At 40.1% G+C, this 23,465-nt stretch overlaps 1 protein-coding gene across 1 annotated transcript in view; it reads left to right on the top strand.

The window, feature by feature from the left end:
• Positions 1-450: 450 nt before the first annotated feature.
• The window catches only part of LOC122533394 (cAMP-specific 3',5'-cyclic phosphodiesterase-like), a 30,135-nt gene continuing 7,120 nt past the window's right edge, over positions 451-23,465 (top strand). The window contains exons 1-5 of the mRNA XM_043663042.1: positions 451-899; positions 11,568-12,508; positions 19,352-19,453; positions 20,326-20,390; positions 22,649-22,761. Of these exons, the coding sequence (XP_043518977.1) occupies positions 12,288-12,508; positions 19,352-19,453; positions 20,326-20,390; positions 22,649-22,761 (501 nt within the window). The 5' untranslated portion in view covers positions 451-899; positions 11,568-12,287. The remainder of the gene's footprint in view (positions 900-11,567; positions 12,509-19,351; positions 19,454-20,325; positions 20,391-22,648; positions 22,762-23,465) is intronic.

The following is a 23,465-nucleotide window of genomic DNA, read 5'->3' on the forward strand; positions in this document are numbered from 1 at the left end:
AACCTACCTAGTATTCGAGCCTATCTTGGAAGTATCGTTTCAATTTCCAGAAATATTCGGGAATACCTCGAAATATACTCAGAATTGAGTATATTTGCAAGTAGCATTATAAATACTTGGAAAGGGTTCGAATGCGTGTACTGAAGGTTCAAACCTACCTAGTATTCGAGTCTATCTTGGAAGTATCGTTTTCATTCCCAGAAATACTCGCGAGACATTCTAAAATACTTCCCCTCCTAGTGTTCGGTAGTGTACCTGCCAAAACTAAAGAAGCTACTTGGAAAACATACTTGGCTACTTCGAACCCCACGGATGACGAAAGGTTCGTAGATACTTGCGAGGCACTCGATCCCATCTCTAGATACAATGGACGGCTGGCGACGCGCAAGTTTCCCGCGCAAATCCCCCCTCCCCTCGGTCTGGCGGCGAAATCTCGGCGAAAGTAGATCCAGCCTGGCCAGTTGGACGTCGCGGCAAACACGAGGTGTCCGACGACGCCAGTGCAGTGTGACCGTCGGTTCTCGTCACGTGAATCGAACGCTTCCGCTTCCTGCGGATAGACGCGTAACGCGACTCGCACACGATCGATCCAGCGTGTACGTTCGATCGTTACCACACGTCCAGCGTCCCTGAAGCCACCTCTCGCGCTCCAATCGATTTTCGCCGGTCTGATCGAGCACAATCTCGCGGCTAATCGTGGTGCATCGAGGTGCGCTGACATTCTTATTTGCGCGATCTTGAATCACGACTGTGTCGCTGTTTGATAGTGGGGGCGAGGGGGGGGGGGGGGGGATGAAGGTTGGCTAAATTGGGATTCGAACCGAGATACGAGGTTTTCGCGAATTTTACGATTTCGTTTGCGTGTCGAGTGAGAATCTCTTGGTTTCATTTTGTAGAAGGTGCGTTGACCAGGGTAGGGAATTGGAGAATGGAGTTTCAGTGTGATGTTCGTCGTTGAAGAATCTGTACTGTGTTTAGATTTTCCGAGAGTCTTCGATTCTCTCTCTCTCTCTCTCTCTCTCTGTTGGCAAAAGTAAAACGTAGCATAATGTGATGGATCGCGTAATCGCGTAGTGACGTTTGCACAACGACGAGATTCATCGCTCTCAGCGTTTCTCTAAATATATCCTACAGTTACATTCACCGAACAAACGAGTATTCCGATTCTGAGCAATTATTTGGCTTCTTTCCCCTTTTGGAATTTTGAATAAAATTTCCAGAAACTTCCTTGGAGGACCAAGTTGGACTTTAATCTTTATTTGTAAATCGAGTGGATTACATCCGGTAGAATCTCTCTAAAAATAATTGTTTTACATATTAAATATTGCGACAGGAAACACTGCACTTCGAATGTATTGTCTGTGTTGCAATTTTGCGCTAAGAAGAAAATTTCCTAGAGACATCCTGACGAGCACGTTAATTATTACATTCGGATTATCTTATCCAGTAACTCGACTTCTTGTCCTCGGCCAGACCTTTCTTATCATAGTCGATCTGCTAATCGTCTGGATAATTGCATCGGTGAATAACTACGAAGTGTAACGAATAAATTATTCCAACGAAAAGTAGAAAATTGTCACGTTACGGCCACTGTGGATTATGTTACTGCCACTTACTGCTACTTACAATTGATTGCAACGAAGTCCCGATCGTTTAATAACTGCGTTTAACGACTCCGGAACGCTCGTTTAGAAAAATTGGCCGGCTGATAATTCGCGAAACGTAGATACTTCAGTGCGTAGATATTTTAGTTTTAACGACGGCGTTCGACGTGCTGTCGATGTTTTCACGATGGCGTGTAGTATCGTAGGTCAGTTCTCTTTTTGCACAGCAATCGATGAACACTGTGTAACGAAGGAATTTGCTTGATATTTTAATGAACACTGCAAATTTAGTATATTTATTCAGTCGTAATTTAATTCTGTCGATACGTTTCTCTCTCTCTCTCTCTCTCTCTCTCTCTCTCCCTTTCTCTTTTTCCTTTAACAAATTTAATATCTGCTTTGATTGCGACGAGTGTCGCAGTTGATTTTATTGAAGTATCCACTATCGAACGATATTAAGGTATTAAAAGATATTAAAATTCGTATCAATTAAAATTTTTGGGAATTCATGACTGGAAATTAATCTGCCTTTTTTTTTTTACAAAAAAAATATTTAAATATTTGTATTCATTTCTATTGCTTATTTATATTTATAATTTGCAATATGACAACATTTCATCGAAATTTATTTACAATTTATCATCGATACAATTCAATTATATTATTAATATTATTCAACTGTACCTGCGCATTGAACAAAATTAATATAACGAGCAAGAATCAAACACGACACCTGATATTGCGTCTCATTATCGAATCATATTTGTTGCATTGAATACACAAATTAATACAGCGATCCATGGCCCGATACTGATTCGATACTTGATACTATTTGCAACGGAGCTACCTTCGAAACGTCTCGCAGAAATATTGATCATTTTCAAACAAAGTCACGATAAAATCTGAAACCCAAACGATCACTTATTTCGACGAACTTATCTCTTCCAAAATTTCATCCAGCAAACGCAATAAAACCTCCAGACATAAATGTTCATCAGCCGATGAAAAAAAAAAGAAAGAAAAAAGTTGCGTAAGTTTAAGTCGCGCAAACAATATTTTTCCAAAGCGGAATGAACCGCTCGGAAAGAATGGAATGGAGTCGCTCGCGTGGGAATGAGCGGTAGTAGAGGGGAGGAGAGAGAGAGAGAGAGAGAGAGAGAGAGAAAGGAAGCAGTCAGTCTAAATTCGAGCGAACGGCGGATTTTCGCGACAGGCAAACAGGTTTCATAAATATGCAACGAAACGCGCGACCCGCGGAAACCAGTTGAATATTTATGGAATTTTATCGTACGTTCGTTCCTTCTTCTTCTCTTTCCCTCGTGCCGATTACGTATATACGTACGTGCGTTTGCTATTCGACATTCTGCGTGTCTGTCGTTCTCGCGAGTCGCGAGAGCCAGCGAAACATGGTGGAAAGAGTTGGACAGGGGATAAAGCCTGTTGTGAAACGATCGTAAACAGGGGATGGTGTGAAACGCGTTCGCGGGCGTTTTACGTGTTACAGTTTGGAGTTTGGCGTGGGATGCAAACGTATAGTACGCACATACGTAATACGGAGAGTTGATAGCATTTTATTCAGCTGGCCGACAAATTAAAGCACCGCCTGAATTTCAAAGGCTCCTCTCGCCCGGGATTATTAAACGTAAATTTCATACGAAAAGTTCATAGGTATTACGCCAGTTCCCGACGTGTTTTGCAATTTTCACGACGAATCGATACGATAGCCTCTATTTTGACCGACGCGAGCGTTAAATTGGAAGGAACTTGCGAAAATTTTCGCGAAATTTCTCAGCTATTTCAACCTCGTTGAGTTTAGTGTCGTACTCTTTCTGTATTTTCGATGAGGAACGATCGGTACTTCGAATGGCCATTTAAATTTCGCGCAACGATCCAACCTGTCTCGCTTTAAAGAGTGGAAAAATCCCTGCTTCTGTTGTGTTGTTTCTTTTTTCGAATGTTTTTACATTGGAAGAGCAACGAGTGGAAGAGCGACGGTAGAGCATCTGTTGTCGAAGAACGTGGAAAAATGTGAAACGTCTCGGATATTGCTGAAGAATCTACCAGAGTTCTCGAACATTGAAGTCCCTTACTTTACATCGATCCTTTGAAACTCGCTGTTCAACGCCATTTCTCTCCCCATTTTATCGAACCTCGAACGTCGAGAGTTGCACGACGTGAAAATTCAAGGAACATTTTTGCCATTTAACTGTGACGTCCGGAGTTCGATAAAATGGCGAGAAGAAGTCATATGCATAGCAAGCCTCGAGGGTTCGTTTTAAAGAGGAAACTTCAATCTTCAATGGTAGATTCAGCCACGACGAACACATTTCTCGACATTCTCACAAATCAGGGATTTGAATTTTGACAATTTTTGAGAAATAAACATGTTCTTGCCACATGATGTAAAAACATGTTTTGAAAGAAATTAACATACGACTGTCGCGAATGGAGGCTTCCCAGTTGAAAACGAGGTCAACTGCATTTTTATGCGATCACTTTTCGTTAAATACAGACAATTTTTCATCGAGCGTGCGAATAATTTCTACATTTCTTGGCGAAATTTTGTAAAATAAATATTCGTGACTGATCGTGTAGGATTTGAAACAACTTAGAAGAACAACGCGACGTTTTTCGCGAAATTTTCCAAAATTCTTCTGCGAAAGGCAGTGTGGTGTTTCGGTGAATCGAGTCAAGAGAAATTGTCAAAAAATCACGCGTGAAATTCGCCGGCGACTTCTCCATCGGATTTCTAGATAGCTACGTTCCGACGATCCAAGGACACGCGTGGATGCGAGTCCGGCCGCTTTACGGTTGCACGGTTCGTTAAATCGACTCGTCAACCGATCGTGCCGTGGAATCCGTCCCTCGGAAACGTCGAAGCTATCAACGTTATCGGGTCACTCGCAAAAAAATAATTTTAAAACTTCTCCGGCAGGTGGAAGTTTCCTTCCTTCTTAATCCAAATTGAAATCCTAGCTAAAACTTGTCTCTCAACGAATTGATTTTTCCTCTAATTCCAAGGGCTAATACCAAGCGGTAACTTTCCCATCGACAGAGAGACAGCGTTCGCTAACGAATTTAGTGAATCTTTTTTCCTGAAAATAACTTGCAACGAAGTGTTTCCAAAAATGTTTTCCAGGTGATAATAAACGAGATAAACGAGTGTAAAAATTCTGATAAGCGAGAGTAGATCGCAAAAAAAAATATATATATTTAAACGATAAATACATAAACTTATTAAATATGTATATATATAAATATTAAATAAATATAAATATATATAAATATTAAATAAATATAAATATATATAAATATTAAATAAATATAAATATATATAAATATTAAATATATAAACGGGAAAAAAAATATTTTATCGAATTATTAAATTACCGTTGGGGAAGGGGAATTTCGTTGGATTGCGAAATCGTACGACATAGCGGGCGATTCAAACTTCAGAAGCGGTGTACGATTAAAAAAAAATCAAAACGTGTCAAGAATCATCATTCGTCCCGTTCTCGGTGATGAATTTCAATCGTCAATGATTGAAATTGCGCAACGAAAGCCAGAAAATTCGGGGAGTTTGCGTTCGATTGAGATTGATCGGCAGACAACGAAATTATTATCGGCATAATAAAACGGGTGGTTTTCGGTTTCGCGAGAATAGTGGGAAAATATATTCATGCTGTCCAGCTTTCGATAGCCGTCGTTTATCATTCCATCGCAAAATTACGCCGGGCCAGCGTCAAGGCTAGAAAAACGGGGGTGAAAAATTCGCGAGGGGTCGCGCTCGTTTGTCAGTGTTGCCCTCATTCCTGTTTTATTCAGCCGTTCATGAACAACAAACATATTTCTTCATCCCTTTTTTTTTTTTTCTTTCTTGCAATTTCTCTCGAATCGATGGCTCCGATTAAAACCGAGTAAATTCGGCGCCAAAGCGGAATGAAAACGAAGCTATTTTTTGTAAAATAAAATTAAAAAAAAAAAAAAGAAAAATTGCAAATGAGTTAAAGAAAGTTGCGGAGAAGCTAGTTTCTGCAAATGCACGAGAGGCGTTGAATATTTTCAGAACGATTCGGTTTTTTTAGAGCGACGAAACCAGAACAAGCAAGACCAGAGCGTGTTTCAGTATCTCGAATCGAAACATTATCTACCTCTGCGCGCGGGGGCACTCGTTCGACACTCGAATCCCCCTAATCTCTTAGTCCCCTATCAGATTCACCGTGCATTAGGCGAGTCGTTTATCGGTCGGCCGTGGCGTCAAGTTAACGAGAACCTCTCGTTTTATTTCGTCGCTCTCTGCCACAGCCTCTGTTTTCCCACGTGTGAACCGTAACGTTCATTGCTCAGCCGGACAGCGAATTCGTTCGTGTTAATTTAATTAATCGGTGAAGTTGATCGGCCAAGCTGTTCGATTCGGCGTTCTCGACGAAGAAGGATTTCAAAGGATTTCTATTTAATTCAACTTGTGCAAATTGCAGCTTTGTGTGACTTTGCGGACTTTCGCTTTTTTTGATTCAGAGTTAGTGAGTGAAAATTGTGATTGAACGTTCCGACATTTTCCGAAAATATTTTGCCAACTGTTTTGCAATGGAATTGTTTTTAAAAAACTTGATTTGAATTATTAATTTAGTTATTCAGTTTTAAGTCAGGATTCTTATTTTTTTAGAAGTCAAACTTGTGCGTTTACTTGTGAATTTTTAAGAAGAGGAAATTAATTTGCTAATCAAACATTTCTTCACGGTTCAGAATATTGATCTAACTGCGATAGAGTGCGCGATCCTGATCTTTGATCAAATATTTCGAGTGTTTAGTTAGGCTTAAAGCCTCGGTAATTCGATAGAGCTTTCTGTTTGATAAGTTTGCATATATAGAAATGTTTCACCAAATTTTTGAGCAATTTTCTATCGAAGCTCGTGTGTATTTGTTCGCAGAGCAATGTCTCACAATCAGAAATTTTGAAACGGAAGGTCTTGCGAAATTCTACGAAAATTTTTCGAAATTTTACGATAATTCTTTGAAATATTCTACGAAATCTCTCAGAATCCTACAACAAAACTGCGTGAAACTCTTCAGAATTACGTGAAATTTCATACAGCTCTGCAAAGTTCTACAATTTCGAAAATCCTGAAATCCCACGAAATTTCGCATTGTTCCAAAGAAATTTTCCCAAAACTCTACCGATTCTTTTGCAACTCGACGAACTTCTTTTTTTTTTTTTTAACTGAACGTGGCCTCTCCGGCGAAACTTGGAAAAGAAAAAAGAGAACCGTCGATAAATTTTCGACTCGATTCTTTCTACCCCATCGTGTTTCCCATTTTAATGCTCTCGCATAAAATCCCACGGCCGCTTTTTCCGCCGAATATCCCTCCGGGGATTGATCGATAGATCCATTTCGCAAGTTCGCGATGGCCGATACGAGTCATCGAGTCGGATTAAAGGATAATCGGGCTGTCGAAACTCTGTAACTGCTTTTCCTCCCCCTTCGAACGGGGGAAAGGCAAGTCCGACCTGATTCTCGGGCAAAGATCGTTCGCCCGATGAAAAACTGTCGAGAACGATGAAGCGTAGATTCAATTGGATCGAAACAGTTCTTCGAGTTTTCTCGCGACATGTACAAAATGTAGAATTGGCCAGTCGCAATTGGCAATCGCGTTTCTTCGCTGTGACGGGAGTGTAGAGTGTCAGTTATATATAGTTGTGTATCATTCTGTGATCGTTCGTAGCAGTTCTTGAGCAACATTCGACGAAGTACCGTCTCCAGTTCCGAGATTCCTGTTTCACGGCCCTCGAAATTTGGAACAGATGGAAAGTAAAAAAAATTCCACACATATTGAGACGCATACTTTCGCAAAATTATGAGAGTAATGATCTTCTCGAGGCATAAAATCTCAAGAGGAAAAGAGAAAATTAATTTGTTCGAAAACAAGCGAGGGGGAAGAAAGGGACTCAGAGGTGCCGTTTCGAGTCGTGCATAACCGGAAACGAGCCGACATCGTGAAAAAGAATCCAAGAGAGAGAGAGAGAGAGAGAGAGGGAGAATTCCTCTCGGATTACGTCAGTGTTGGAAAGGTCAACCGTCTTTCGTTCTCCGTCCGGTTCCCCTTGAATGCAGAAAGAAACGCATGAGTTACGAAATGATTTTGTAATTGAACGAAGCCTCGATCATTCTTTGTTTCTTTTTCTTCCTACGACCGGGTATACGCTCGAGGACACTCGCGGCCGCATTGCGAATTTCACGCAGCTGAGAAAAATCCGCGAGAGAAGCTTCTCCATTTCAATTTTACATATTTCAAAAATAATTCAATTTCAACGAATTAATTGATAATTGAGTTTAATAATAAACTCGAAGGTTTAATCGTAAGTTGATTGGAGATATTTTCCCAGCAGGCATAAATTCGCGAGTGACGAAACAAGCGATTGTCGAAAAAAAAAAAAAAAATGGATTAATTATACTCTTTGATGCCCACGATCTTTTCGAGAGCATTCGGCGCGAGCGCAATCGGTGGATTGAGAATGGTCGCGCGTTTTGTTCGTCAGCGCGTTCACATTCGCGCGAAATTTTCAGGGAAATGGGGACGTGTGCTGCGCATATTATACGTACAGACGAATTCACGTTGTCAGACCACTGAATTAGTTGTCTCCTAGCAAGGTTTTAGTCATTGAAGCCAGCGTGCCGTACAATTCCAATTGAGAAATTTATTAAGCAGATTTTTCACGGCGACCAGGCACGCGCCCAGCTATTATTTTCAATATCTGTTTTTCTTCAATAAGGGCAGCGAGAGTGAAAGCTTCGAAATATTAAAATTTAATAATAATAACATCTTCGATGGATGAAAAATTTCATTTGTTTACAGTGATTAAGAGACTGCGAATTCACAGGAAAATTGCATAGAATTGCACACAATCTGAAAGGGTATATATACAAAATATTCAAAGTTCCAATGCTTTCTACGTATACAAAATAATATTTGAAGATATCCATAAATTTAGCGATAAACGTCTCGTATTAACGGATACATATAACGATACAAATTTATTTTACATTTATCTTTTATCTTCTCGCGATCAATGTTTCCATTATTTCGTCCATCCCCATACTTCGAATGCATGAATATTCACACGGTGGCCATTGGTTCCTTCATTCCCCAATAACAAAATGCAATGTCCGTCGCTTCAGCAGAATCCTGGCGTGTTTAAAGAAAAAGTCGAACGTTTAAATTCTCTTTCGGATATGTACTGATATAAATTATATTAATTTCGATATAATTAAAATACATATTCAAAATAATAAAATTGAATAATTCTAAATCAAATAATTCTCTTTCGGATATGTACTGATATAAATTATATTAATTTCGATGTAATTAAAATACATATTCAAAATAATAAAATTAAATAATTCTAAATCAAATAATTCTCTTTCGGATATGTACTGATATAAATTATATTAATTTTGATGTAATTAAAATACATATTCAAAATAATAAAATTAAATAATTCTCTTTCGGATATGTACTGATATAAATTATATTAATTTCGATATAATTAAAATACATATTTAAAATAATAAAATTAAATAATTCTCTTTCGGATATGTACTGGTATAAATTATATTAATTTCGATGTAATTAAAATACATATTCAAAATAATAAAATTGAATAATTCTAAATCAAATAATTCTCTTTCGGATATGTACTGATATAAATTATATTAATTTCGATATAATTAAAATACATATTCAAAATAATAAAAATTTATTAGATTTAATACATTAGATTTGATTACACGATAACAATTATAATAGTAAAAATTTATTTTACTTTTTGCACGCGTGAAATCGCACAACAACGCGACGTTTCAAATTCATAAACATTCATCAATTCAACACCGTGGTCATTATTCTTTCATTTCCTCCCGCCGACAACAAAATACAAATATCTCACGCCATAATGGAATCTAGTATAATCAAACTTCGGTCAAAACTATCTCCGCGGAGAGGAGCTTGGCTCCGAATTCGAAATAAGGGTGAACAAAGAAGCTTCTCTCTGTCTCCTCTCCCCTTCTTCTTGTATAACCACCACGCTCGATATTCCTCCTCCATTTTCCCGGGACACGTGTCCCCATCGGGGAATGCGATACTCGTTCCCTCGTCGTCGTTGTTCCACGCTGCAAAGCTCCGGATGCTGTGACACTCGTCCGAGAGCGTCATCGGTACCGATTTACGTCAAAATGAGATCCAGGGACGTTCGATCTCGCCGCGCCTTTCGTCTCAGACCCGCCGAAGAAGGGGGAAATCTATCGCCGAGTCGAGTGTCCTTGAGCCTTGAGTTAAGGGACGTTTGGTCACTTTAAGAGATACGCGCGAGATTCATTGCTGGTTCTGACTTTGGAGGGAAATTGTAAACTGCCGAGGGGGAGATTCCATTTCGAACGACCTTGCCGCGGAACTAAATTTCGTCCAGAAATCGAAAACCATTCCTCGAGAGGGAAGAACGTCTCAGTTTAGTGTCGCAGCGTCGTTTTAAACGGCAGAGAGTCGCGAAGGAAGAGACAACTGAATTGAGCCCGCGAAGGAAATTAACATTGCAAAAGTAATGCACGTAGAACGGGAGAAGAAAAGTCGCTTCAATGGACTGGACGTAAGAATCCCAAGAGACATTTGATTCGTTGAAAACGCCGCTTGATGACAGCGAAAGGGGTGGTTGGGGAGTTAAATTGCCTCGTTTGCATGGAAGAAGAACGGACGACTTCCAAATGACGGCAATTTCATCGGCGATCTGAAATTCAGACGACACGTGATTCGCTGAAGCGCCGCGACGCCCACTCCCGTCTCTCCCGTCCTTTTGAAATTCAATCGTTCTAATGAAGCCTCTGCGACGCGAGTAAACAAAAATCCACGTTGCGCTCTTCGTTTGCTGCCTGACGCTGCTGAACGACTGTTGGGAAAATTGAATTTGATCTCGTTTCGGCCCGTGATACCTTTCTCCCTTTCGCACTCTTTCCCTTTCGTTACGTTGGAGAAATTAACTCCTCCTTTCTCGCCAATTTCGTCTGAAATCGACGTCCAGTTTCTCGACGGCCATCGATCGGGAATTTGTCGCTTTGAGGGAATAACATCTGGATTAGAGATCCAGTCCACGATGAAAATGATGGGCAAGTTTCGGTCGGATGCAAACTTTCGTTTCCAATTGATTAAGAGAGTTTAGGGAGTGGCTAGTTGCTGGTGCATAGTTGGCAGTAAATGCAAGAGCCCCGTGGGATTTTATCATGCGTGTGTACGACGTAGAATTTCCTCTGTTGAAATTGGGTTACTTGTTATTCGCTGTCACTGTTGAAAGTTTAGCATTATCCGCTGTAGCATGATACCAGTATATTGCTAGTATTATTACCACTGTGTTAGTATTGTCATTACTGGTGTATTACGAGCGTATTACTAGTATTACACTTTATCATTAAATATTACTAGTATTGTACTAAGTATTACTAATGTACATCACTGGTATCATCATTAAATATTACTAGTATTGTACTAAGTATTACTAGTGTGCATCACTGGTGTCATCATTAAATATTACTAGTATTGTACTAAGTATTACTAGTATTGTGCTAAGTATTACTAGTATGTATCACTGGTATCATTAAATATTACTAGTATTGTATTACTAGTACTATACTAAGCATTATTACCAAGTATTTAGGCAAGAAGTAACTACTTGATACTCAGATTAGCATTATTCAAGTGTTACTTGCGCGTCGAGTTTCCTCGTTAAAAGACTATTGTTCCAGCAACCATTCTCCTAGTTTCAAGTTCGTTAATAAGCGAGAATCACAGCTGTAGAATTGATTTAGCTTTCGGTGCAAAAAAAAAAAAAGGGGGGGGGGGAAACAATTCTGTTTTCTGGGTTCGAGCGCCAAAGACGCGATACGAGAATCCATTTATCAATAGTTGTAGTTTCAACAGGTAGAATTTCCCGGCCAGAAAGCAAAACTGAAAATTGCTTTAGTTTCCGTCCGGAGCATGCCTCGGCTGGGAAGTTGGAAGCAGTGAAACTGCCACGGCAGTTCGTGTCATTTATTTATGGGTAGTTTCAACGCGGCGGAGTTTCGCTGGCGAAACTGGGAATTTTCCTTGAAAGATAATGAGAAAAGAAACGATGCCGGGAGTTGTAGCAACGGACTACAACTTCCCAGTAGTAAAACCGAGCTTCGATTTTCTGTCGTGGCGATACAATTGAGAGAGAAATAAATCTTAAAACGTACTTTCCGTGTGTGACAAACTCCAACAACTCTGTGAAAGCTCTGTGCCTGTGCAAGTGTCAGACTGTCGGTCATCAAGATCCCGAGTGAATCTGAGGGAACGTTTACGAAATAAAATCCTTGATGAAAGTGTCTGAAAGTGTCTTCCATCATTGAGTTCAACTAAACTCAAATCAAACGTATCGTGGCTACCCTGAGGACTGCGTAATAACGTTGATCCAAAGATCAAGACCTCCTGCAGCGAGTAACACACCAGATCAACATCGATGAGGATGCCCATTATCGAATCGTCTCTAAACGCTGTTTGAGAAAGGCAACTGGAGGAAACTACTCGTTTCGCCATTTGGAATGATCGAGAGACGAGGTGGCCAAGGGAACAACGAGTTGGAATGCGGATGAAACCGAGCGACAGAAGGCTCTAACGATGTCTGGCTCTAGCGGAGGCTTGATGGACACCCCGTTGCCCAGCGGCGGCCTAAAAAGATGCGGCGGTGGGATGAGTTCGCCGTCGCTGGCTGGCGGTGGGATCGCAGCGTTGTCCGGGGGGCTTCCTCGCACTCGGTCCGCCTGCGCCCTCCGGATACGATCGTCCAAGAAGGCTCTGTTCTGGGAACAGTGCTTCGAGTCACCGTCCAAGAGAGACTTGTAAGTGATGATTGTCGCAGCTGCTTGCTTGTTGAGTCGAGGTCGACGCTCGTGTTACGGGTTGGCGTCTAGGGGATTCCCGGGGTCCCTAGGAGGATTGTAATGGCGGGGAGGGAGGTTAGGACGGATAGTCGAACGATAGCCTGGAGATTTGGGGATTTTACTATGTATTTTATAAGTAAGTTACAAATTTTAGACATTCAAATTCGTGAAAGTATATACAGGGTGGGATACTTAAGTGAGATTGCCTAAACGAGTCCATTGTTTTTTAGAAACTTTGTTAATGAAAGTTAATAGACTCCGGATGTTTATGCCCAATAAATATGTGCAAATATGCACGAAAAATAATAATAAATTATTAAGAATATATGAAAAAAGAAATTTCAAATAGAATATTTTCAAGTAGAATATCTGCTACAATATTTTGTTTCGAACCATGAAAATCCGCAGTCTAACTATACGTTTCGTCAGTGGGAACTAGATTCCAAAAAAATTGATCGAAACACGATTCTGCGCAAACACTGACTGAGACAAAGACCATATTAAGAGTAAGTCAGCACATTGATCGAGAAGTCTGGTATCTTTTCCAACTATCGATTGCGGATATTCGCCTGTATTTCTGGCTCAGAATTGCCACGTTCGTTTCCGGCATGAGGCGCAATTCGAGGAGATTCACCGAGTTATCTTCGAGGATTAATCACATTTTATTGACCCAGATTATGTAGACGAACAACAGTTTGTCGCTGATCGCGCATAACGTTCTAATCGATAAAGATCTGATCGATGTTATTCCTTTAAAGGGAACAATCGCTTTAACATTCGCGATAACTCGATTTTCAAAGGCTAATTGGATTAATAATCGGCGCTCGTTCTTCGTCGAAAATGTGACAAACGATGTTCACGCGAAATCGTACGTTGATAAAGATACTCTTGAGCTGTGATGATTGTTGTCTGGACAAACGTTTCACGTCTCGTAGCACGCATAAAACGAACGAAAATGACTAATCCTTGCAACGAGAGATTCTCCGAAATTTTACCAATATTTCCCAGAAGAAAAGAGTCAACTCTCTCGATGACGAAGCTTTTAACGAACGAAAATGGCCGATAAATTTGATCGACGACGTTAGTAACTTTTTCTACCTCATTGCAACTTGAGAATATAATTGGTTCGAAATTATTATCAAAAGATCCATTCGTTCATGAATCGAAGCGCTGTCCACGTTTATCGGCCCGACGTATCTGCATAATGAATCAGGCGAATGTCTGTCACGTAGTATAATAAATCCGCTCGCTGGACGAGAGCCAGAGCCTCGTTTGAAGTTGTCCAGTCTAAATTCGCATGATCTTGCCTTCCTAGATCCGCGCTTGTTCGCCAAGAACAAGAACAAATAAATGTGAATACACTTCGTACATTTTCAATGCCATTGTTGTACTAATCATTGTACTTTTTATATCGCGAGGCAAAGTTTCTACAGTGAAACTTCGCGAAATTCCACACTCAAGGGGCAACGATTGATTGTTTGAAATAACGAGGATTTAATCTCGGCGATGATCTGGCCGTTCTGAATGGAATGGGAATTGCGTCTGATATGTTAATCACGATTTCATCAGACCGGCTTCACCCGGTGCAATCGAATTATTCTTCCCGATTAATGAAACGCTATCACTCGAAAACGAGATTTTCATCTGTGCAAGATTGTAATTGCAAAATGTGCTCTAAATGGCGTCTATAAAATAATTTCCATTCTTTCGCTGCGAGTATCGAGCAACGATCTTTCGAATCGTTTTGATTTTCAAGATATGCATCGTTCGAAATGCTTGTTGTTGCAGAATTTTTTTAGGGTGGCACCGTGACTTCTTCAGTTTCGAATTTTTTATTAGTTTAGAATAGAGCGAAGTGTAGAATTTTTTTTATTATTCTATGGAATATAATTCTATAGAGGGTAGAAATAAAAGTAATTAATAAATAATTTTCTCGATATTGTTTCGTGTAACTATTTTTTCTTTTTTTTTTTTTCCAAAGTTTGGTCGTGAACGTATTCAACAAGTTCCGCCAACGCTTCCGAACGTAAGCTCGATAAATACGAAACTGAAACGAGTATCGCTCGCGAAGCTTGCGTAATTGAACGATCCTGCTCGTACGTCAATCGCATTTCAGATTTCCTCGATTCAGAATAGAAAGCGGGTTTGCCTCGCCGATCCGATAACACGACGCGTTCGCATTACTCGGAATATAATAGACGAAGAAAATTGTAGAAAAGAGTTGCCATGAAAATACAAACAAACGAAAAAAGAAATAAAGGAAACGAATAAAGATTCTGGCTTTCGTTTTCGTGGAAAGAACTTCAAAAATTTTCTAATAAAATTGAAATTAACCGACGACGTCTCTGTTAAAAAAATACGAGATTTCAAAACACATTGGCTCTTTCTTTTCGTCATTTATATCGTCAAATCGTTGGAGGAGCAAGTTTCGACTTGAGGAGGGAATAAACAGTTTTAATTAGAAATTCTGAATGAATGCGCGAGTGGAGAGGGTGCTGAAAAGGTCCACGGGTGATTCGCTATGGAAACTCGTCTCTTTATAGGGGCGACCTACTTAAATTTCCTTAAAAAACACCAGTTCTTTCTCTTTTTCTCCTCATGTTCCTTCTGGGCACTTTGCTGCTGCTTCTACCCCTACTCTTGCCTCTGTACAACTGAAGTCTGAAGCCCAAAAAGGGAAAAACACGCCCTTTCATCGTCTACATTTTCCACTTTGAATCTTTTATCTTTCCCCCTTCGCCGACGTGAAGTTCAAGACTTCGCCCGCTTGTTCGCGAAACTTGACTGTTCTTCAATTTTTCCTTCCGCCCCGACACATGTACATTATTCGCGACTCTTTTGCAACATATTTCAATATGTTTCGGACGTCAGTTGTCAATTAATCGCGTTGTTGCGTAAATTTTTGAAATTAAAGTTAACGCTGATAAAGTTATTTCCCTGTTGCAGAGATAAGACAAGATAACCGAGAATATTGACGATCGTTTCTCCCCTCCCCCCAGTTTCAGCTCGCCTCTGTCCGGCATTTATAAACGTCAAAAATCGTAGATAAAGGAGGAACACGACCGGTATTTACCATTCCGAGCATTCGCGGCACGCGTTGACCCAAAAACCATCCCCCGGCCTCATCAGTTTCGCCGGCGTGGCACCGATTCAGCCGCTTCGAATCGAATAAATACGGATAAACCCGGGATATGGGATTCTTGCCCGCGGGATCCACGCGTTTCTGGAGCGCTTTTAATGACAAACGTCGTGGGAGATGGCGTTCAAGTCCTTTTATTGCGCCTTGGAACATAGGGAATAAATATAGTTTGTACAGTTTTCAAATGAATGTAGCTTGTATTATAGTATTAACTTCAAACATTGTACTGGCGAAGAAATTTGAAAAATTTCGAAACTTGGTGCATATGAAACTGTAGTTACAGAAATTGCGGAAAAATTGAGGAAACACTGTCGAGTAGCTGCGAGAACTTCAAGAAATTCTTACGAAAACTGTTCGTGAGAACTGTAATTTATAATTTCGGAGGTTATGCTAGCAGAAAAATTTCGAAAATTAGTACTGAAAATGAAATTGAATGAATCTGTAGTTATAGAACTCCTGCTGAAGAACTCCCAAAGGGCTGCCGAGTAATTACGAAAACATTCAATAAATCTTTCTTACGAAAGATTGATGAAAACTCTAGTATTTTTTTATAGTTTCAAGAGTTGCACCGGTAGAAAAATTTCAAAAAAAAATCGAATCTACAGCCACGCTTGATATTGCCAGTGATCAGCAGACGCCAGAGAAACTTTTCTTCAGCCTTCACACGCCTTCAAACTATATTACGCAAGACTTTGATACCTATTTTCTTAATTCAATCGAATCGTTGGTATCTGACTAAAGAAACCAAGCTTCGGTCGGTGTCACGTGACTCTTTTAACTTTGTTTCGAAGAATCTTCGGGCCAATATCTCTACGAATATTCACTGGCAAAATCTGTTTCTTTTTTTTTTTTTTTTTTTTTTTTTCCTGATTCACGCGGATCGAGTCGATGGGAATAATATCTTCCCGAGTTGGACGAAGGACACTTTCGCATGGAGAAGTGTATAGTCTTGATGAGATTGGATCTGTGCTCTGGGAACCAATGGTGATTGCCGTGGTTATTGAGCTGGGGACAGCGCTGATCAGAACGGAACCTCTGAATAACATGGTTAATTGGTTCCACGCTGTTGAGAATCGTGTTATGGCTGACGTATGATTTGTACGATCGCACACGGTGACTGTCTTCTCTCCACGTGTCATTATTAGATCGGGTTTTTTTTTTCTTCTTATGGGAAATTTTGAGGCGTTTTGTCCGAGAACTTCGAGTGACGCACTGATTTACGTGATTGGCTACTTAGGATATTTTTGAGAAGAACATCTAGCAAGAAACCTTTGCTGGCTTCGCTAGAACTGGGGGAGTAGGCATTAGTTTCATTCCGAAAATATTTAAACAGAATGCACGTTTCACGCGTTTGCTGACGAATAATTATTTTTAGAGATTGTGTTATATTAATTTCGATTGACGGAAGAAATTGATCTGTGAAAAAATGTATAGAAAGAACGAAATAGAAAAAAAAATTCTGAAACAATAAACATAATTATTTCAAAGTTTAATATTATTTTTAAATATAACGTACCAGTTCCTAAAAGTATTGTTTCACGAATAATATCTGGAAATCACAAAGTTAAATTCATAACCGTAATAGTAAATGAAAAATATAAGATTCTTATATAAAAATTCGCGTTGTAATTCTTATTGTTGAAACTTATTAAATTGAGTGGAATAATAATTGGTCTAATTTTGTGGAAAAGGAAACGAGGGAGTCTTGCCCGATTTTCGCGACACGCTCAGCGTAGAGGGAGAGACCGTCTGACCTAAATAAGGGATAGTTCACTTGCCAGAAAGAAATCGTTTTCAACTTCCAATCGATATACAGATCGCCCCTGATAGTCAACCATTCTGTAACATGGTTAATTCGAAACTTGGACGCAACGCAAACCAAGGGGCTTGTATTTTATGTCGAACTAATACAAATCTGAGGGATACTGCACTCGAATGTAAAAGCTAAAGTAGATATCGTTCTACAGCATAAACGCGAATTTATTCCAAATATTCGTTCCGATAATTTCAAAATTTCCTCCCCGATATAATTATCAGAAATAAAGGAATTTGGAAACTGGCGAAACTCTAATCAGCCAAATTTTCTGAATCGCTTTCACCGATAATCCCAGAGCAGTTCCAAAGAGAGATCTCTCGAGACTTTCGACCAATATTTATAAACCGGAGCGTTCGTTCGACGTGAAGCGAATTTTGCTCGCTGATCCAGTGGACGATAGTAATTAAAAGCCGGAATGAAATGAACGTTTTCTCTCAGGTAAATCCGATTGCGCTTCCGGTTCAATTTCGTTCAATATCCAGGGGAGAAGAAAAATAAAGCGATTTAAAAAAAAAAAAAAAAACAGAAAAAAGAGAGAAATATTCACTTTACAAGATATATTTCTCTTTCGTTCAAAGCGCAAACCACGTATCGAATGGAACTCGAAATGGAAGCGAAAAGATTCGAAAACGTTTTCTCGTTTCAAAACAGCACGCGAGAGCGAACGAGCGCAAATATCGAGCACCGAACGAAGCTCGAACGCGCAAACAGCGCGCATCGATTTTCTTTTTTGCTCGGGCGGCGTTGCTTTATTACGCCGCAGCGTGCGATGAACGCCGGTGATGGGAAAAGAAGGGAAGAAACAGGAGCCAGTTAATTATACACATCGTGACGAGATAAAAGTCTATTTTCAACGTGCCCTGCCCTCTCTACCTCTTTCCCGAGTCGAAATACCATCGTTCAACCCGCCGTTCGTTTCCGATTTCCAAAGCGAGAAGCAACTGTTCACCGAGAGAGAGTGAGAGAGAGTTTCCATTAATTAAATCACGCGCCTTCCCACGCGCGAACGCGTACACGTGCGTGAATTATTTCCGTGCTCCTGGACAGCGAGAATTAACCCCCCTCGTGGAAGGACAAAGGTCAAAATCGCCGGTGCGTCGTTTAATCTCTCGCCGGTCTAACGCTAAAAGCGTTCATTGATATTCACGGATTGTTAATCTATGTTAATCGATCGTGCTTAGACGAATTGGCTTATGATCCGAGGGCAGGTGCTCGCGATTACTCGAAACGTTTGACTATCAATCAACGACATTGATCGGTGGGCTGATTGTTGAAATATTGCGTCACTTGATCTCTGCCAGATCTTGTTCGACGATTTTGCATATTGAATAATTTCTAAATAGTAATTGGAAGCTTTCGTGACTGACGAATGAAATAAAATTCGAACTGCAACGGATAACTTCTAACTAAATTTGTGCTGATGCTGTACTGATTGATGATTGCTGCTTGATCAACAGTTGAATGAATTCTAATGTATAGCAATTGTGATAGATAATAGTATATATCTGGTAATATAGTAATTGAGATTATTTCCGCGACTGAGGAATAAAATGAAATTGCAAAATATTTCGTTGGGAAAGAAACGTCGATGATGTTACACTCGATCGCAGTGAAATAATTACGAAAAACAGCGAATAAACGTGAACTGCATGGTGTAGAATTTGCAACGAGAACGCCACGCCTGCATGATTTTTAGACCGCAGCTTTTGGGAATACGAAGCAAAAAAACCTCGAGTTCATTGCAAGCTGAATGCAATTCGCCCATTAAAACCGTCCCCTCATTGTATACGACGCTTGGAACAAGGACGATACGCGGAGAACTGATCTTTTTAATTTGATCTTGCAGCCATGGCGAGGACCTCATCGTCACGCCGTTCGCGCAGATCCTTGCCTCCCTGCGCTCGGTCAGGAACAACTTCCTGTCGCTTACGAATGTGCCCACGAACAAGTGAGTATCGATTTGTTTCACAAATATTGATAAGAGTCGAATGAAATTATTTATCGAAATGATCGTTCGTCGCTGGTTATTTATTGAAAAAAAATTATTACCAAGTCCTCGGATAATATTCCGCTCGTAGAATATTTCGCAGTTTGCCGATAGATCGTAAAATTCGAACAGCAAAGTGTAATATATAACGAACGACAAATGTCAAGACTGCACGGCCGAAATTTAAAATGGCGTCGAGACGAGGAAACAGGTCGACGTTGTAAAACGATAAAAATATTTCAGATAGCGCGTGTTATTACTATTGTGCGAAGATTTTATTATTCGACCACGTTTGCAGTCTCAAGTAAATAGCACGTCGTCGACAAACAATTCCAAATGCACATGCACAATTTTTTTAGATGTTTTCAATCTTATTGAATTTCGACGACGAATTTTTTCCTTTCCAGAAAAAGAGAAACATTGAGAATTATTGTAATTTGTACGACAGGGTTCGATGCAACGCAAATTCGTCAGTCAGTTGCAATTGATATATCGATGTTACGTATGTTGTACGAAAAATTATTATTAAACGTGTATCTACGTAACATGAATCATGATGTATAATATATATTACAACTATACTACGTATAATATAAATTGTATTTTATCAAACATTCTGTGCCAGCAGAATTGTAGATTGTCCCTTTGAATAGAGAGATTCAGAACAGAGATATTGTCTCTTTGTATCTCTGCAGAATAGTGCACCGCTGACGCAAAATATTTGATAAATTGTAATTTCTGTTACACGTTGTTGTACTTATATAATTGTACGCTATGGTTTATATTGCAATTATATATCGTCAGTAAACATTTCCCGATACTTTTGTCTACAGATCACGAAGGAGTAGCGGTGCACAGGGTAGCAGCACGCCGCAGCCACGGATCTTGGCACCAGGAGGTAAACAAATTCAAAATTAACCAAAATTACAACAACAATAACAACAAAAAAAAAAAGAAGAAGAAGAAAAAGAAATCACCCCGATCCGAGATATCTCCACTCGCAAATTTTCCGCAAAGTTTACGCAACAGTTACACTTTGCCTTCGTTTTCCCGCAGTCTCGCAGTAGTTTTTCGAAGTTTTCTCTTCCCTCTGCAGTTTTAGCCCGAGTCGCTGCAGTTGCTGAAACCAGTGGCAAAACGCAATCGACGTGAAAATAATTACACACAAGTTGGAAATCCTTCCAACTTCGCTGCTATCCATCATTCCTCGCGTTTCCAGTTAAAAGTCCAAGCTTAATTGTCCTATTCGCCCTCGCTGATCCCGAGGCAGAGGAGCTCGAATCTTGTGTTCAGGACGCGAAGGATTCACACGAGACCTCACGAAATTGTTCGTCCAAGTTCTCACACCTTCTTCTCCTTATTTTTCTCCTTGTGCCCTTTGTGTCGCGGTTCGACGCGTCTTCTGACGTCAATCCACTCCCCCCTCCCCCCTTTTTGTTCCTCCCGATTGATCTCTCCTCCGCTTCATTTATGCAGCCTCTCATCTTTAACGAGCTTCACGATTACGTTCTCTCTCTCTCCCCCCTTTCCTCGGTGGTCTTTGTTCAGCCACTCGCTTCTCGCAATTCCCCTGCGTCTTTTCTACGATACGCGCACAATAAACCCAGTCGAGTCCCCTCCACACACACACACACACTCGGTTCGCGTCCGTTTTTCCATTCACCGTGGCGATATATTTGTGGAAAAACGAGAAAGAAAGATCTCATTACCTTGTCTGCGTGAACGAGTCTGAGATTTTCTTTTACGAGAATTAGTTTCAACCGAGTGTGGGCGACTCCGAGGGTTTCTCCCGAGCGAGTCGAGAGATCTCTTGTCTGATTATTCAGCGGAGTTTTTTGTTTCTCTCGGTAAAACACCGTGGGAAGGAGATCTTCTCTGCACAGAGTGTGCAAAATATCATTACTTTTTCTGTGAAATACATTTTTTTTTTTTTTTTTTCTTTAAGTGGAATTAATTTAAATTAAATTTAAATTTAAACTGTTGGATCGACCATGTTCTTGAAGGGAGAGAAAGCAGAGGAAATGCACGCCAAGTGAAAGAATCGAATTTTAACGAACTACCGACTGCGATTAACAATTGTAATTTCATTAATTGTAATCTCATTGATGCAAACGACGATAATTTCAGTTTTTTTTTTTTTTTTTTTTTTCAAACTACGGATGTAACTTTGTTAAAAGAGATCGCGCAACGATTCATTTGCTCTCGTTTCAAAGCCCGGGGCTACTTCTTTGACAGTCGTGAGCTCGTCTCTTTTCAAACATGATTTTACGTCGTGCAACCAGTGGAAGACCGAGGGTACCATTTTCCTTGAAAATTGTGCAACTTCAAACGCGCGTAAGAACGTCGAAAAATTTTCTCCGTGACCGCACCTACCACGACCTCGAAGACTGAAATGTTCTCTTTACAACGAATTCTTAAAATTCGCCGTACGATTTTTTGTCACCGTTTTATTGAACTTTGGAACATCAGCGTTAGATGACGAAATTTTAAGAAATTTCTTTTTACGGTCGTTTGACCCTAAAACGTTTAACGTTCGATAAAATGATAAAGAAAAATCGTACAACAAATTTCGAGAGGTCGTTGCAAAGAGAAGACTTTGGTCTTCGAAATGACTGCGGGTCCAATTACGAAGAAAATTTTTTTTGACATTTCTACGTGTGTTTGAATTTTTACAATTTTCGAGGAAAATGTAAAAATTCTCACTGCTTTCCACTTTCACAAATAATTCAGTACGAGATATAATAATAATAATAAATCTTCGAATAACAGATAACATTACAGAACGAAAAATACGCTTTTCGTTGTGTTTCGTTGCAATATGATACTTTACTTAAAATTAAATTAAATGTTTGCCTCGCGTTTATATTCAAAGAAGTATCAAAACAATATTAATAACAATGATAATGACGTGCAAAAGAAGTAAGAAAATCGTTGCTACATATATAATAATCCCATCAGAGACAGCCACTGTAACCAAACATTCTAATTCGCAGCTACAATCCAATCAACCGCGCTCTCGACGCGAAGAAAAGTCTCTCGAGTCTTTAGTAGCCTCTTCACGGGGGGCGATTAACTTCACGCTGTCACAAAGAACTCTCAGTTGTTTCCTCTCTCTTTCTTTGGCAACTAAAATGCTCTCTGCTTCCCGGCTTTCAGAGGAGAACTACATGAAACTGGCGGTGGAGACGATGGAAGAGCTGGACTGGTGCCTGGACCAGCTGGAAACCATTCAGACGCATCGATCCGTGTCCGACATGGCCTCTCTGAAGGTAAGTCCCGACTTGCCTCGTTTCGCGCGCGAACACGCTCGATTTACGAACCGTCGTCGGATCTGGTTCACTGTCCTCCGTGCAGGATGTTACACTTTTAGTGCGAGGAAGCGCTTTGAGACACTCGCTCTCGCCATTGTTCGAACGATCTCGCAGGATTTCAAGCGTTAAGCGTGTTAGACGCACGCTCTAGTTGGTGGCCGCTGGTTTCCGACGATCCGACGATTAACACCTTCGAAATTTTTTCTTTCCGAATGTTTATAAAATTCCAAAACGACGAGTCGACGTCGAATCGAGAAAGCGGAAGACGATTGGAAATTTGCGAGATTTTGAACGGTGGAGTTGACGAAGAAATGACGCGACGCACGGGAAGCGGGGAGAAGTAATAAAAAAAAAAAAAAAAATCTTAATCGCCGAGGAAAGGCAGGAAATTGTAAAGGAAAGTTGCGAAAATGGTGAAAAAGAGTGACGAAAGGAGGGAAATGTTCGAACTTATAGAAAATTGCAGAATTTCCGATAAAGGTCGAAGGTTCAACGCGCAAAAGGTTGAATTTACGTTCGTGCATTACGGAAGTAATTAAAAATTTTAATATACAGGGAACTGTAGCTGCTGCGCGAAGCCATGAATTCCGTGGAAAATAATTGAAAATTCAAAGTCACGGGGAAAATTGCAAAAGATCGAAAGATCGAATTATTGTTGCAGA

This window comes from Frieseomelitta varia, unplaced genomic scaffold (genome assembly GCF_011392965.1).
Source record: "Frieseomelitta varia isolate USP_RPSP 00005682 unplaced genomic scaffold, Fvar_1.2 scaffold_524, whole genome shotgun sequence".
Classification (NCBI taxonomy): Eukaryota; Metazoa; Arthropoda; class Insecta; order Hymenoptera; family Apidae; genus Frieseomelitta; species Frieseomelitta varia.